The sequence below is a fragment of the Sebastes umbrosus genome, chromosome 17, assembly GCF_015220745.1.
Source record: "Sebastes umbrosus isolate fSebUmb1 chromosome 17, fSebUmb1.pri, whole genome shotgun sequence".
NCBI classification, from domain to species: Eukaryota; Metazoa; Chordata; class Actinopteri; order Perciformes; family Sebastidae; genus Sebastes; species Sebastes umbrosus.
Window position 1 is genome coordinate 21,278,984 of NC_051285.1, and position 17,742 is coordinate 21,296,725.

A 17,742-nucleotide genomic window follows, 5' to 3' on the forward strand; every position below is an offset into this window, starting at 1 on the left:
ACCTTTACACTGAAGTAGCCTCCTCACGTTAATATGGTGTAAATATGGAGTGAGTGGGCTGGTATGGAGAATGAGCCCCCCAGGAGAAGTCATTACAGTTCACTTAGAGCTGGTTAGATTGTTCATATCTGGAGCCTGGCTGGAGATCTGGAGCAATCAAGTACATCAGCCCTGCTATATGAAAAGAAAAGCTGAGGCCAGGCCCAGCCTTTCAGCAGGGGGGCAATAACGCTCGTAAAGTGGGCAATAAAGGACTGATTGTCCTGCGGTCTGCTTTGGGAGACACAAAAAATATCAGGGATGGGTTATGAGCTTTGCCACAGGCGAGTCCACACAGTTACCCACCTCTGATAGTCAGGTAGGCAGAGGCCTCCAGTTTCCCAACGCGGTTCTCTGCTAGGCAGGTGAAGGTTCCTTGATCACTGACTGATGCTTTCTTTATCCTCAGCAGGAAGTCCTCTTTTTCATATCTGATGTCATACCTGGAGATAGTGACAACGAGTCAAGTGGTTGATTTCATAAAAAACGGGATGATCAATAACAATTACGCACATCAAAAAATGTTCATTTAGATAAAGTAAATACAAACACTGAAATTGAATTGTGTAAACTTGTGTGATGTTTTTTAGATGGAGGCTTTTTATGTAGGTTGTGTCATTTTTTGATAGAATAAAGACCGACTTTCTAAGACAATTAAAGACTCCCTGCTGCACACACTCTGCCGCAGAAGCAGAGAAAAAAAAGGGGAGCAATTATGCTGAGATGAAGGCACGGCAAAATGAAAGGTGCTTTCAGCTGGAACCCTGACTGTTCCACTATTTCAATATTTATAAAGACGAGCCACCCACTGTGGTGTGGGCTGTGCAGTACGCTATACTATATGTGTGTGTGTGTGAGTGCATCTGTGTGGGGAGAGAGCAAGCAAAAAGAGAGAGGGGAGACGGAGACAGAGGGGGAGAGACAGACAAACAGTCTGAGAGTAAGGGAGTGGCACAGTCTGACAAACTGGATTTGATGAATGAGCCAAGCAGTAAGAAATGACTAATTCATAAGATACGTTCCATGCATCAGTGCAGCATACTGCAAGGCAGCAGCGGTGCAGTTAGAGTGAGAGAAACATCTCAGCGACCAGAGTTTAGATAAGCGCCTCAGAGGGGGCTACGGACAGAAAGAGGAGAGGAGAGCAAAGGAGTCGGGCTCTCCCTCTCTGGGGTCCCTTTTGGCGTGAGAGATCCTGTGAAATTGTCTAGCCAGCCATACTGATTCCGAGATGGGAGACAAGTCAGGCAGAGAAATGGCACAAGGGGTGAGAAAAAGTCACATTTGAAATAGATGTTCCAAAAGGGTGTGGGCAGAATATCGATGGGGGCGGGGGGTTGGAGGGGGGTTGCGAGGGTCTCGTCCAGAGTCTGCTGAGGACTCCATTCACAGCACATCTCTGACCCAGATACAGCCTTCCCAGGAGGCTGACGGGTTTACGGAAAAGAATGAAAGGAGTGGAAGGAGGGAAGTGAGGCGAAGCAGGTCTGAAAGTAGGACATGTTTCTAGAGTCAAGGGGTACCGAGGCAGAGGGCACCACACAGGTGGGCAGACAGACGGCCAGACGGAGAGAGACCGGCAGATACTATAGTCTGCCTCAAGATCTGACACACCAGAGAGGGTACCATTCGGTTGTTATATAATAATAATAATGGCTTGTAACAGGTGTTAAACTTGTAGCAGATGGACATGTTTTAGTAGATTCCATTTCTTTAGTAGTCCTTTTAAAATAAATAATCAATTTAACATAGTTGACTTCTAGGTTTTGAGCATCACAGTCTCCATATTTACTCAATTATATCTGTTTAGTTACTCTTGTATTTGATTTACTTGATAGCAATTCTAGCAGAAATTTAATACATATACAAGAACATATTAGTTAATTATAATGGCTGTAAATCGATTAAAATATTCAATCGGATTAATCGCATTCTTGTCCATAGTTAATCGTGACTAATCACAAATTAATCACACATTTTTTATCAGTTAAATGATTTATCTGTACCTTAAAGGGAGATTTGTCAATTATTCAATACACTTATGAACATGGGAGTGGGAAAAGGCTTGTTTTATGCAAATATATGTATAAATCTACTGTTGGAAATCAATTGACAATGCAAAACAATGACAAATATTGTCCAGAAATAATTGCAATTTCTCATGATGTGTCTGAAATTGCCATGGAAATACTCAACAAGTTCAGAAAGAGTGCTTACCTATGTTTTATGTTTAAATCAAAGAGTTTGTTGAAAACAAATGTATTATATAAATTGGAGTTATTGCTCAATTTAGTCGTAAAAACATTTAAAATCCAGCTGAAATCCCATTTTGTCATCCCTTTATGCCGTCTTAAAGAGGACCTATTATGCTTTTGTGCTTTTCCCCCTTTTCTTTAGAAACACTGCTCCTGAACTGCCTGAAATGCCTTGCTTGAAGTCCTGCCTTTTTCTTCCGTAACATGGTGATGTCACCAAGTAACACATTTGCATAACGCCTGCCCAGCGGCCAGTTTGGCACGCCCTCAAATAAAAAGCTAGTTAGAGCTGAGCTGGAGCCGAGTCTGAAGAGTTTGGTTCGGTTGACCAATCACAACAGAGTGGGCCAGCTGACCAATCAGAGCAGACTAGGCTTTTCGGAAGTGGGGGCAGGAGCTCAAACAGAGTGTTTCAGACAGAGGGTGAAAAGAGGTGCCACAGCACAGCCGGTATGAGAAAAATAAAGCGTTTTTTGAACATCAAAGCATGTAAACACATTCTAGTAGAAACCCAAAATACAAGTATGCACCCAAAAATAAGTATCATAGGACCTCTTTAAATAATGTTAACATGTTTTGAATGCATTATTAATATTTTTATATTATTAAAAGGAAGAAAAAGCAGTCTTAAACTTACAGTCAAACCAAGTGAAGGAATTAAAAGGTTTTGATGGATGGCCAGATTGCATAATGAGACACACTGTAATTAAAAATATAAAGCGCTGAGCACTAACTATTAAGGCCCACATGACAGGCTGATAATGACTTAAAAAAATAAGTGCTCTAATGGGATTGCGAGGCAATTAACATGTGCTTATGATGTGTGGGTACACAAGGGTGACCCAAACCGCAGGAACACCTTCGAATACGATGCAATCCAATGCAACAGCTTCACAAACTACCAAAAAAATGACCACAGAAATCAATCTATACAGACTGGACATTGTACACCTCATATAGGTACTATTCCTTGTAGGGCAATTGTATTGGAATGCTTTATATTATGCATATACTCCATCTCTGGGCCTTTTAGTGCTTTGTGTACACACACACACACACATAATGTACAGTGGTACTTGATTAGTCAAAAACAGCCATTGGACATGCTTTCATCTGTAGTTCAAACAGCAAATAATGAGATTTTCTGCCTGCTAATAAATGATTTTTACCACACTGATGAAAGTCTGCCATGAGTAATATGTTGATTTTTTTTCCCTCAAGTGGGACTCATTAGCTGTGCTTCAGCATTCATCAATTGGGACTTTTATCCACAGACACATGCATCCCTCACCTGCCACGGGGAATGTCCAAGTCCTCCTTTTTCCAGCGCAGCGTGGGAGGTGGGTCGCCATGAACCTGACACCTGAACTCGACGGTCTCGTCCACTAAGACCACCTGGTTCACAGGCCGTTGCACAAACACCGGCCTTTCTGGATGTGGGCAGCACACATGACATGGATGCTAAATATACTTCTGACAGAGTGGTAAATACTGTATGTGCTAGCGTGCAGCGAGTACCTGAGGAAAAACAAAATGCTTTATTCCTTTTTTTGATCCAGGCAAAGAGTGTATGTCATACTGCTTACCAAACACTGAGAGCTGAGCTTTTTCACTCTCTCTCTCCCCAACCATGTTGGCCGCCACACACACATATATCCCCACATCACTCTTCTTGGTATTTGAGATGGTTAGCTTTCCTCCACGAACCTGACCAAAAAAAAACATTTACAAAGAACCAGTTCAATACAAAGTGCTTCACAGCTCCAGGTAAGAGAACAGGTGAATCGTTGAGCGTGTGATTCAGAGTATAAGGGTCATGTAAAAGGTAGAGGAGTGCACCCCGGAGAGTAACCCACCGTGATCCTGTCATCTTTGAGGTCAAGGCGAGCTTTATCTTTCCTCCAGAAGGTGGTGGGTTCAGGATGCCCGCGTGGAGGCTGACACTCGAGACTGGCCGTCTCCCCGACCGCCACCACCACATCTTGCGGGTTCTGCCTGAAGTCGTCGCGTAACACTATGAGACAAAAATAAAGAGAGCGGTGGATGTTACTCCAACTGTAACGGTGGCTCATTCAGTTGATTAGTTTGAAGTTTCATCGCTCTGAGACTGAGCTGTCTTGGGCTTACTGACCCCATACCACCTTTTCCTAATGCAAAAGTCCAAAGATAATTCTATCTATTCAAGTAGACTGCCTCGCAGGACCCTCAGCAATCTCTCCGTCTTTAATAATACAGCTGTCCCCCCCCGAGGGTATGAGCACAGGCTCTTCTTTGATCTCAGTAGCTAAATGTAAGAGCGTGCAAAGCCAGGTAGGATTAATGGTACAATATACATGGGAAAGACATCCAGCAGAAGAGCAAGAAACATAAAAGGAAAGTAAAACTTTAAGGGAGGTCTAGAAGTCAAAGATCATGCATTACAAATTCAAACACTACAATTCTACAGCCCTATAGTGGCTTCCTAAGACAAATCTCCTTACATCCCACATAGGGAAAGTGTTGGATAGAACAAATAACCAACATCTTGAGTTCATAACACACATTAACACACCAGTGCTTATTGTTGTTGTTTTGTAAACCCACAGGTGATGGCAGCAATGCACACGTTGGGGCAGGCAGGTGGACAGTTTGACCTGAATCTTGTTCTAAAAGGAAACTTTATGGAGTCCATGATGGAACAGGTACATCCTCTGGGGAGTATGAATGAGTTCAGTCCATTAAAGTTAAAGTAGTTTATTGTGTACAAGCACTGTATGAGCAGAGGTGTGGACTCGAGTCACATGACATAGACTTGAATCAGACTTGAGTCACCAATTTGATGACTTTAGACTCGACTGGACAAAATCAACTCATCATCTTTGCAACTTGCATTTCAACTTTAACACCAGCGACTTGTGGCTTCACTTGGACTTGAGCCTTTTGATTTGAAAATACTTGATACCTTCCCCCAAGCCCAAGTATTAAAAAGTGTATTATTTAAAGCGCACAAATGCGATCAACTGCCCGGCACTGGAGGTAACTCAGTCAGCATCAGAGATGTTGGGTTTATTTACTTTTTGAGAGATCCTTTATTGATTTGTTTGGGAAGAGCATTTACTCGTGGGGGGAACTGAACTGAACAAACTGAATTTCTATCTTTTGCTCTTTATTGCTGAATCCATGAAAAGTGGTGTTTTTTGGTTGAACTTTGGACTTTTTGGATAGTTTTTTGAATATTATTGGGTATTTGGGGCATTTGCTTATCTCACACTTAATTCCCCAGATCAACTTTGTTTAAACCAATCCAACACATCCAATCAAGTTACAGCAGAAAACCATGAAGTGCTAACCAGTTACTCTGTTGTTAAAATGGCATTACATTTGGTGAAGAGCGCATTATGACTTGTTTAGGACTTGGAAGTCAAATGTTAGGACTTCCTAACTTGACTTGGAACTTGACTTGGGACTTGTCAGTCTTGATTCAAGACTTGACTTGGGACTTGCCTGTCTTGACTTGGGACTTGACTTGGAACTTGTAAGTCTTGACTTGGTACTTGACTTAGGACTTGTCAGTCTTGACTTGGGTCTTGACTTGGGACTTGTCAGTCTTGACTTGGGACTTGACTTGGGACTTGAGTGCAGTGACTTGAGACTTACTTGTGACTTGCAACACAATAACTTGGTCCCACCTCTGAGTATTTGTAGTAAAGTATGCACCTATTGGCCTGATGATTGTGCTAGAAGGACACCAAATCATTCAAATATATCAGCTGGAAACCTGGAATAGCCACAAATACAATGATCAATACAATCTAAGTATCAAAGGCTGCACTGTGGGCTCTAAAAGATCCAATTTTTATACTTATTATTTTGATTAATAAAATGTACCAGTGGCTTAGACATATTTCTTTTTCTGAAACCTTGGATGAAAACAGCAGTTTGTACTTTGTAGCAGGCACACAGGGTCAGACCTTGGTTACTTGAAAAGAGGCTGCACCACCGCATGTACAAATTGGAAGCAGCACCGGTGGCCAGGGATATTGACTGAATCACTCCTTTATGAAGCTTCATGAAATGACTAGGGAACAGGTGCAAGGTCTCATTTAGGACCAGGGGTAAAATGGTTTCAAAATATCTCATTAAGAGCAGCAAATGTTACTGAGATGTTCCTGTTAGAGGGTTATACTGTTTGAAAAATCATACGGCAAGTCCACCATGCTTTTCTGTAGAGGAATAAATACAGTAGCTAGAAGAGGGGCAACAACTCAGAAGAAAAAACAGCCTGGAATTATGACAGCTACTTGAAATGCAGATGGTGAAATATGCCAAAATTGCTTTTTTTATATCTCGAACGTACACACCCTTAGTTCATTAGTATTCCATTTATGGGCAGTTATTTCTGCATTCTTCCACTGTTGGACAAGCGTTTGAATTTATCAATTGCAGGGATGTCTGTACTTGTGTTCAAAGGAGCGAGAACATCAAGAATTGTCAGCCAAGCAATGCCTGTAGAAGCCATACTCATGCATTTTGAGTTACAAGGTTACGGCTTCAAAACTTCCTAATTCTGTCACAACTGTTATCCCAAAGAACAATTCAAAAGCTACTGCTTTAAGCAGGAATGACTGTACTGTAAGCCATCACTGGAATTATGGTTAAAAATAGAGATCACGATTTGGATCCTGCAATGAGTTGCGCCCGCTTTGCATTAATACCTTATGACATGTTGTTTTTGTGAAAAGCCTAACTGTGGGCCAATTTTGAATAATAAAGTGTCTTGTGTGACAACAGTTGAAATTAACTTTGAAAATAAAGGAAAATGGTTGTAAAGAGTTAAAACGTTTTTGTTTGTCAAAGAAAATCTCGTGGATAAATATTGGCTGCTAAGTGTCCTTTTGGATTAAAGATATAATGAATGACTAGTGAACCAAAATATTATTCACGCTTACTGGATGTAGATAACAGATCATATTTAGCCAATTTCCTTCTTTTAATCATCCCATTTCGGTAGTCACTGCTTTTCCAAGAAATGTCTAATGTAAATCAAATGCATGTTGCATGACTAAAACCAAATGATAGTTTGTAAAACTCAGAGCAGCATAGAACGGAAACACTGGCTTGGTTGCTTTTCATCCTCATTACAGCCGTAAGCTGTCCTGCTGATATACTGTAGCATGAATTCCAAGTCCCATGGGACACCTCTAGTGGAAAAGAAAATCAGGATGGAGCCAAAGGCCCTTCGGCCCAGCTGTCAATCACATCCAGTCTGTGCGGGCGTAAATGAGTCTCTGTTGCAGACACTACTTTGGCACAGACGTATGCACGGTACGCTTAGTGACCCACTCCATACAGAAAACACTCATCCAGTCACACACAACTACCTTCCCGTTGCCGTGTTGTCACATTACAGATGCTTCTGCAACGGCAAAGCTCGTCTCAAGAGACTGTGAAACCCAGACGCGCACAGGAGAAACTGGATAATTCAAGACAAGTGAAAGCCCAATTACCCAAAAGTAAGGCATTGTGTCATATTGAATTGTATGATATTTTACCGGAAGAATAGTAACTGTGACACAGATCTAAAAACCTTATTACGTCTGCGACTAACAATTATTTGCATTGTCTATTAATCTATTGATTATTTTCTCGATTAATCAATTAGTCGTTTGGTCTATAAAATGTCAAAAAATGTCCATCAGTGTTTCCAGAAGCCCAAGATGACGTCCTCAAATGTCTTGTTTTGTCCACAACTCAAAGATATCCAGTTTACTGTCATAGAGGAGTAAAGAAACCAGAAAGTATTCACATTTAAGAAGCTGGAAACAAAAAATTCTGACTTTTTTTCTTAAAACCGTTTAATCAATTATCAAAATAGCTGTCGATAAATTTAATAGGTAACAACTAATCGATTAATCGTTGCAGCTCTAAACCCTGATAGAGACCGATAATAGTATGTTGTCTTCTACAGGTACTAGTGTTCAAGGTCTCAGCAATTTGCAAATATATCTACCAGGGCTGTCAATCGATTAAAATGTTTAATCGCGATTAATCGCATGGTTGTCCATAGATAATCACAATTAATCAGAAATTAATCAGATTTTTTATCTGTTTAAAATGTACCTTTAAGGTAGATTGGTCAAGTATTTAATACTCTTTTCAACATCGGAGTGGGCAAATCTGCTTGCTTTACGCAAATGTATGTATATATTAATCGTTGGAAATTAATTAACAACACAAAACAATGACAAATGTTGTCCAGAAACCCTCACAGTACTGCATTTAGCATAAACAATATGCTCAAATCATAACATGGCAAACTCCAGCCCAACAGGCAACAACAGCTGTCAGTGTGTCAGTGTGCTGACTTGACTATGACTTGCCCCAAACTGCATGTGATTATCATAAAGTGGGCATGTCTGTAAAGGGGAGAATTGTGGGTACCCATAGAACCCATTTTTATTCACATACATTGAGGTCAGAGGGCAAGGGACCCCTTTGAAAAGGGCCATGCCAGTTTTTCCTTGCTAAAATTTAGCGCAAGTTTGGAGCGTTATTTAGCCTCCTTCATGACAAGCTACTATGACATGGTTGGTACCAATGTATTCCTTAGGTTTTTCTAGTTTCATATGAAGATCTTCACTCTACGTTTAAAATTAAGCCTGCAACAACCTGAAAATCGCAAGTTGCTTTAATGTGTTAAAAAATTAGAGGCGATAAAACGAAATTGCGTTAATGCGTTATTATCGTGTTAACTTTGACATCCCTAATATCTATCTCATTTAAAAGTCCCCAAACAATTCATTTCTCCTGTACGTTTCGCTTATTGTTTCAATTTCAGGGATATTTCCAATTTGCACAACACCCCAAAATTACAAAAAAATAGGGTTTTCATTTGTTTTATGATTGATGGTGTACACAATAAATCATGTCTAAATAAATTGGAAGTGACTGACTAATTATATACAATCTCTTGGTAATAGGCTACTGCCGATTTGAAAGGGTGTGGGGGTGGGGTCTTTGCCCAAATGCATAAATAGCGGTCGGTTCTGTGGTTGTGATTTATTCAACCCCGACGGTATGCATTACCCCGCTGCAGTGACAGCTATCCCACACCCCCAACGCTGCTGTGGGTGTCCCCTGTCCTTTCCTGTTCTCACTGCAGGTTTCTGTACGGTAGGTGGTGTTCGTCAAGGCATGTGAGATGTGGGGGTGGGGGTGCTGTTGTTCTAATCTATTGGTCTCAAATGTGGCGCCCCTGTGGAGGCAGCACCCATGTGTAGTCTGTTGCCGGGTGGTAATTATTTCCGATGGCGGGGCCGCCACCGCTGCCTAATGTTGTCTGATTGAGTACTGCTCAATTATTCAAACAAGCCGTTCAGGGGGCTCACTCATTCACCAGTTTCATTTATCAAATCAGAAGGAGAATGATTTGTAAATGGGCTTCATTTCATGGCACAATGGGTGGTAAAATAATGTGACAAGGTGGAAGTATCTGAATACAAATAACTATACAGGGACTCATTATGTGATTAATAGGAGTGTGCGGTTGTTGCAGATTTTTAGATATTCCATTTTAGCATCCTGATTTCTTGAGACCCTCTTCAGCTACAGCAGCACTCTATTTCATTTCACCATTTTTTACGATCAGATCCACGAAGATCCCACTTGAGATCTTGATGCACGTCGCTCAGCGCGAAAGCTCCCCAAATCATCCAAATGTAGAACTCCATTTGGTAACAAATACCTGGATTTGGAGCAGCCTGTTTATTTCTACACAGTGGATAATGCTTCAAAACATTGCAGTACATTCACCAGACAACGCATTTATTATCTTGTCTGGTGCACTTAATAGCTTGTGTATCCATTAAGCTTTCATACATTTACTGCGGCGTCTCTTTTCAAGGATGCGAGTCAGAGTTGCTGAGTGTCATGACATCACACAGTCATAACAAGAAAAGTAAGTAAGAATGTTTTGTTGTGTTTGTATTTCAGTCGTCCTGTCGTTGCTGAGGGATGGCAATGTTGGTTTGTCCGTCAGTTGGCCTGTGGTTCCGCCACTGTGGCCTACAGTGTAATGAAATGCCATGAAATTCCGTCCAGACATTGACGGTCATGACGGGACCTCCACCTCTCCCTCGGTCCCTGTCACCCACAATATCTTTGTTTTAAGCTGAGCTGGTGGCATGGCTCTAGGGGTGTCAATGTCAGTCTGTCGGTCGGCCCGCCACTTAAGTCCAGACTGAATATCTCTTCAACTATTCCCCCTAGAGGGTCAATCCTGCTGACTTTAGTGAACCCCTGACTTTCCCTCCATTGCCAGGTTAAATGTTTTTTCGGTTGTTTTTTAGTGACATTTCTTTCTGTCATGGCATTTGGTACAAACATTCATATATTCCTCAGGATGAATTGCAATAACTTTGGTGATCCACTGATTTGTCCTTTAAACCTGCAGTAGGCAGAATGTTTTTGGCATCACTGGGCAAAAATTCCATAATAATCTTTCAGCACATTGTAATTCAAGTGTTAGTGTTAGTGTGAGAGAAAACTAGACAATTGCACCTCCTCTTGGCTCTGTTTTCAGGCTTTAAAAAATCAAGCCTGTGATTGAAGACTTTAGCCAATCACAGGTCATTTCAGAGAGAGAGAGAGCGTTCCTATTGGCTGTTCATTCAACGGAGGCAGCTGTCAATCACTCGCAAACTCTGATCAAACGGTCAAACTAGGCAGCGCTGATCAAATATGGATTAATATTCTGTTACCGTAATGCTTGTTTCCTGCCTCAAATGTTTTCAGAAACATCTTATAGTGTACTGATTAGCTGTAAGATGAGAAAGTTTGCTCTGACTGGTGGGCGGTGCTTGGTATTTCCTCAACTGATCTCAACATAGTGGCCGGGTCAACGTGATATTGAAAGTTAAGCAATATAATTCAAAGTCAAACCAATTTGGCCAAGCAGGACTAGACAATCAATTTCACCTTTAAAAGGTGAATAATAATAACAGAATAATAGTACGCTAAATTTTCAAAATGATCCAACCAAAAAAACTGTGTGGCCAACTCTTTTCCAATGAAAGTAGTACTAGCAGCAGTAGCTCAAAAAGTCCCTAAATCTAACGGAGAAATCGCCAAGTCTGTAATAATGACAGTCCGTCCATTCACGCCTCTCTCCAAAGTCACTCCCCCAAAATTATCATTATGAACGTAAACTTATCATAATGAATGTAAACAACAAATATGGCTATTGTTAGTACTCACTGGGGTCAAGCTTGTAGAAGACAGGGTAACACGTAATGAGTGGATGGGCAGAGTGCACGCAGGCAAGCTGTCCAATCATTTCATTCGGGGCAAAATGAAATGATTGGACGGGTAATGAGAATTTCAACAAATTACATAATTATTAAACATAATTACATAACAAAAAATGTTTTTGAAGAACATTACCAACCCTAGCTTTAAGTGTAATGTAACCAAAATACAAAATTAGACAATTAGTCATTTCCCCAGTGTATGCATGTATGTCCATGCATCTGTGAAAGAAACAGGAGATAGTGAGATGCAAACTCTGATGCGATTAAGGAGTTGCATTTTCTAATCATTTTTGACCTATTAATTTAGCACTAATTGAATCAGTTCAGAGCATTAATGAATCGAAAAAGACATTCGTTCACTTCATAATATAAAATGGTAAATAAACAAGGTGTGACAGACAGATGGGGATGGGTGAAAAACTTACAATCCAATTAACTCATGCGGCATTTTGTTTACTTTGTAGGGATCTGCTTGTTTGCTTGTGCATGCTCGTGTGTGTGTCTTTGTGTGCATATGTGTGTGTGCCGGTGCAAGCAGGCTGGTGTTCCAGCAGGGGAATATATAACCCCACCCAAAAGAAAACTGTTGTGGTACAGTACTGTGAAGCAACACTGCAGAGGCAAAAAGAAACAGAATTGTATATGAGGAGAGATGAAGACACTAACACCTTGCGAGTTATTGCGTATAACAGATGGCTGTATTTCCATTTTGGAATCACATATGCAATGAAGAATTGATGTGCTGCATGTGGACAAAGCTCGCCACATAGCAGGTTCAAACAGCAATTAGATAGTATTCTTTTATATATATTTATTAGGGCTGTCAAACGATTAAAATATTTATATAATCGTATGATTTTCCATAGTTTATTGTGAGTGATCCCAAATTAATCACGCAATTTTTATCTGTTCAAAATGTACCTTGAAGGGAGATTTTAATAAAACATATTTAATACTGTTATCAGCATGGGAGTGGACAAATATACTCACTCCATGCAAATGTATGAATATATTTATTATTGGAAACATAAACCCTCACAGGTACTGCATTTAGCATAAGAAATATGCTCAAATCATAACATGTCAAACTCAAGCCCAACAGGCAACAACAGCTGTCAGAGTGTCAGTGTGCTGACTTGACTATGGCTTGCCCCAAACTGCATGGGATTATCATAAAGTGGGCATTTCTGTAAAGGGGAGACTCGTGGGTATCCATAGAACCCATTTTCATTCACATATCTTGAGGTCAGTGGTCAAGGGACCCCTTTGAAAATGGCCATGCCAGTTTTTCCTCGCCAAAATATAGTGTTTGGAGCGTTATTTAGCCTCCTTCATGACAAATGAATGAGGCTGAATGAAATGGTTGGTATCAATTGATTTCTTAGGTTTTTTTAGTTTCATATGATATCAGTACCTTCACTACCTTTAATTTGTTTACATTTATTTTTTATGCAATGTGCTTGAGCAAGAATGTCAGGCATTGTGACGCTAAACTAACCATAAAACTGTTGTAAAGCTTTATACAGTTAGTGATCCGGCGTCCAGAAAATGCTTTACAACAGCTAAGTGATTTCTTATGACAGTGGTCTGCTAAATTGTGGTTTGGAGTCTGCTGAAGATTCTTTTTGAACGCGATTGCCTGTAGGGGTGTGTCACTTTCTCAAGGATGTCCCATATCTGTCACATGCATAAAACCCACACTGACGCATACACACACACATGCATAAACAAAAAAAACAGCTGCCCTGTCCTTATATCACAAACTTTGCTGATGACCACAACACATCATCGCTGCTCAAGAGACAGACGCAGAAAAAGCAAGACAGATATGCAGACACACAAACGGGGAGGGGGGGAGGATAAATCTAGAGTGCAGAGGGCTATTTACATCGGGGGGATTTTTTGAATAAATAAACAACTTAACATGTCGGTGCCCTAAAAAAGTCATCAGCAATCAGTCAGGACTGCGATCAGCGGGGAGATGGGGAGCGTTTACAGAGTGTCCCTCGAGGCTACGAGCCCGGCACAGACGTACATTACCTATTATAATCCTGCCTTCCCAGAAGCAGGACACAATGTGAGCAAATCAAGAGCCTTATTCACAGAAAGAACATGCATGTAGACAACATTTCAATTGTTGGCATGTACGTATTTAGGGTCCAGACAATATGCTTAAGTAGAAAAACAAAAGGGTACAAAAGGTAAATCAATATTGGTTTAGAATGAGGGGTAAATTGAATTCTTACAGTGGTTAAAGTCTCATTATAAAAGCTTATTAGTTGCTGCACAATTTCCAGCTCTAATTTGCATTATTGACCACTGCTGGAGTGTGTGTATGGGTACATTTTTTTCTTATTTTCTCCAAATGTATTCATCAAGGATTGGTACCACATATGGACCAAATATGACCCGAGCTCATTTTTCCATTTTTGATACCCTACATAAATAATCCAAGGCAGCGTGAGATCAGGAGTTCCATGGTAACCAAAGTCAGCAGTCTCCAAATTTATAAGCAGGGCAGCTAGAAAACCTTAGCACCGCTTCACTTTGCTTTTTTGGCATCATTAGTGTCGAGTCCAATTAGCGTCAATATGAAGGTTGGAAATAGATGCACAGTGAAAAGTGGGCACGCCTCTGGCAACACAAAATTTAGCTAGAGTTTTAGATGCAATTTAGTTTCTGTAAACTGGGGACGACTATAGCTAACAGAGGCAGAATTTAATGGGGAGTGATGTTCTTCCCGCTGTTTCCTTTAGAATTATCTTCTATAAAATATTTATTGAGTTTTTGTATGCGCATTCAACCAAAATTACTGTTTATATTGAGAGCGTTCCTATTGGCTGTGCTCCTGCTGGTGGGCGGTGCTTGGTATTTCCTAACCTTTCTCATTTTACAGCTAAACAGTACACTACAAGATGTTTCTCAAAACATTTGAGGCAAGAAATAGGTATTACGGTAACAGAATATTGATCCATATTTGATCAGCGCTGCCTAGTTTGACCGTTTGGTCGGAGTTCGCGAGTGATTGACAGCTGCTAAGAGGCGGCAAGGCTCCAGCTCGGCTCTGATTGGTTGTTTTCCTCCGGTCTGTGAAAAACAGAGGCACATTATTTTTTTCAGATTACCTGACTCACGCGCTACTGTCAGGAAATAGTGACCGTTGTATAAAAATAACTTTTTTTTAACCATATTTGCGCCATTTCTACCCACTGCTGCTTTAAGCATGCAAATGGCTTTTACTTTGTTTTCCCTTTCAACCCAAATTTGTACCACACACAACCATAGGGCCCATTTAATGCTCTTTCCATGAGATGTTTGAATGTGAATTTACACTTAGGCGTTAGGCTAAAACATATTTTTTATGCATTCTTTGGCCTTTTAGTTAGGAGCCAGTCAACCACCATGAGGGGTTAACAATAAACGCCCCACCATTGTCATGTTTAATTAACCTCCATTCTCCTGTCAAGTAATGTAAATTGAAGTTGTGGATGCTATAGGAGGAGGGTTCTCCTCCCTCCACCCCACCCCCCATCTCCCACCATATCTCCATTCCCTCATCTCTCACTTGCCATGCCTCCAGTTACAGCAACAGCATTCCCTCAGACCACATTTCCACATCTATAATTAATTACTCCTGTCTCTGTGCATTTCTTCACTACAACACATTCCTCTATCTCTCAGACTAACCTTTATTGTAAATCTGCCCTGCTCCCCTCGACTATCTTGCATCTACTTACAGCTGTAAACCCGGATGCACGTTTGTGTGCACGGCATTATGCACACATTTGACCTTAGTTCATGATTTTAAATTAAAGGATTCCTCATTAATTGTAGTGTTTTATCTTTTTGAGTATTCAAAGGAAAAATCTGATCGGCCTGGGAGGCCCATATGACCTGTGTTCATACTGCTCTGGCTCTTATTGGATGAACAGTAAGGAGGGAGAGAAAAAAAATTGGAAGAAAGAAAAATATAGAAAAAGGCGCGATCACATTATTTCTCCTCAAAGACCATGGATATCATAAACCCTTACAGCAATATTGTGGGGATGTACAACATGAGCTGGAAAAATGAGTCAGGGATCAGAATCTAGCCTTTTATCCGCCTTGTTTCACTAAAGCAGCGGTCACCCAGAGAGAGGGAGCTTTCTTACATGCGCTCGTCTTCTCTAACTGAAATTATGCACGCTGCTGTGTTTCGCAGTCAGCGTCGTCTTCACCATCACAATGGAATGAACTGGATGGACCTTTAAAGGTTAAAAAAGGCGTAACCTGTTTTTCTACACCTTTCCTATAATTCTCTATAGGCTATATCATATTTCCCTTGACTTTTGTGGAATCTAATGGAAGAAAGTGATGTTAGAGAATAATCCGCGCGTCTGCAGCAACCTGCGTGATCAAACACATCTCATGATGGCCACCAGAGATGGCGGTACTAAGCCGTGTTTACCACAACATTCTGGTTATATCCTTCCTTGCACGGGTACATACAGATGGGCCACAATATGTGCATGTTTGGATAGTATATAGATATGTGTGAATGCATTTGAAGAAATGCTCGGAGCTATGAAGCACTGCACCCCCACTATACTGCTGGCATTCGGCACAAAAGAAAACTAATTAATATGGTAATGTCAGGCTACCACATCTATTGATAATATATGGCACGCTTTGTTTGCACTGATTTGACCTTTGATCTCTAAATGAGAAAATGAACTGAAATGATCAGATATGAGTGTAGTACACAAGGTACATATGACCTGGAGGTGATGCCATTCATAGGCACATAATACATAATCCCCCCACCCTCCGGACCCATACACCATGTTACACACAGGGCCTACAGACTGGTATCAGGGCGGATCAATAACAAATCTGACCAATACTGGGGTTTTAAGGACACTGATGTCTATATTTGAGTTTAAAAAATCTGATTTAAAGCTGATATTCTTTTTTTTTTTTTTACATAAACAAAGATCTGACATTTTACAGTTGAAAAATTGACAGTGCTCTCTGATGATCACACTATGTAATGGCAGCAAACAAGTACATTTTGAATTTCTGTACGGCAATTTCTTGTTACTTATTGGTATGGCTGGGTATCGGTACTCGATACCTTTAACGTATCGACCGAAATAACCCAGTACCAAGTAATACCGGAACTTCTCCAGTCAAACGATACCTGCCATCGATCCCATTTGTGCCCAGATCTAGAAAAAAATGACTTTTTGTATGGTTTTGCTTGTATCCAATCACCACAAGCGTTCTTAGATTTAATGCAATGTGTGATTGGCCCACTACCGCAGCAACTACAGCCCATACAGCCAAGATTGCCTCCACACAGCTCTCAAACATGGAGATGTCTGAAACGACGGTTAATAGGGCTGGGCGATACGGAGAAAATCAAATATCACGATATCTTTGATCAATACCTCGATATCATGATGATGTTGTAAGGTTGACTATTTCTGCTTTTACAAAATATATACATAATGAGATTTTTGATAAAAAAAACACCAATGCCATATTACGATATCCAAAATCTAAGACAATATCTAGTCTCATATCACAATATTATATATAACAGCACGGTCCCGCCACCGTGGGTCGGCGTTATCAACGTTACCGCTGTATGAATGCTATGCTGTGCGGCTGCTATTAGCTAGCTAGTGGGACACACACAGCTTTCATACACATTATGAATATTGAGAGAAGGACTCTGTTGGTATCGGTATCACTTTAAGGGTTCTGGTATTGGTACTGACATAGTATTTTTAGTAGTAGTATTTCTATTTACAATTTTTTTTAATGCATTTATTGTTTTTTAGTTTTACAGATAAGTTCAATGTGACTGTTTTACAAACAAAAGAGCACAAAATGACAAAAAAAATGATTAAATGATTGGCAAAGGATTAAAAAAAAAAAAAACATACACAATGAGAAATAAATAAATAAAATTAAATAATAAAATTAAATAAGTGAGTTCGGGGAGTTCAAGTTGCATACAAATTCAACATGAAATTTCATTGATGCTGTGAATGCAAAAATAATGACAACGACTATAGGTCTGCAAATTACATATGAGGAGATGTAAGGCATAGTATTTTTTAAACAATACCTAGCCCTATTAATTGGTCAACATACTGTATATCTGAGAGCTACGG

The 17,742-nt window shown here is 40.3% G+C and overlaps 1 protein-coding gene across 3 annotated transcripts in view; it reads right to left on the reverse strand.

Moving 5' to 3' along the window:
• LOC119476093 (roundabout homolog 2-like) overlaps positions 1 to 17,742 on the reverse strand; it is a 111,691-nt gene that overhangs the window by 45,296 nt on the left and 48,653 nt on the right. For all 3 annotated transcript variants that reach the window (XM_037749293.1, XM_037749292.1, XM_037749291.1), the window contains exons 3-6: positions 4,151 to 4,308; positions 3,881 to 4,001; positions 3,586 to 3,724; positions 346 to 482 (exon numbers count right to left, since the gene is read on the reverse strand). In XM_037749293.1, coding sequence (XP_037605221.1) covers positions 346 to 482; positions 3,586 to 3,724; positions 3,881 to 4,001; positions 4,151 to 4,308 — 555 coding nt within the window. The remainder of the gene's footprint in view (positions 1 to 345; positions 483 to 3,585; positions 3,725 to 3,880; positions 4,002 to 4,150; positions 4,309 to 17,742) is intronic.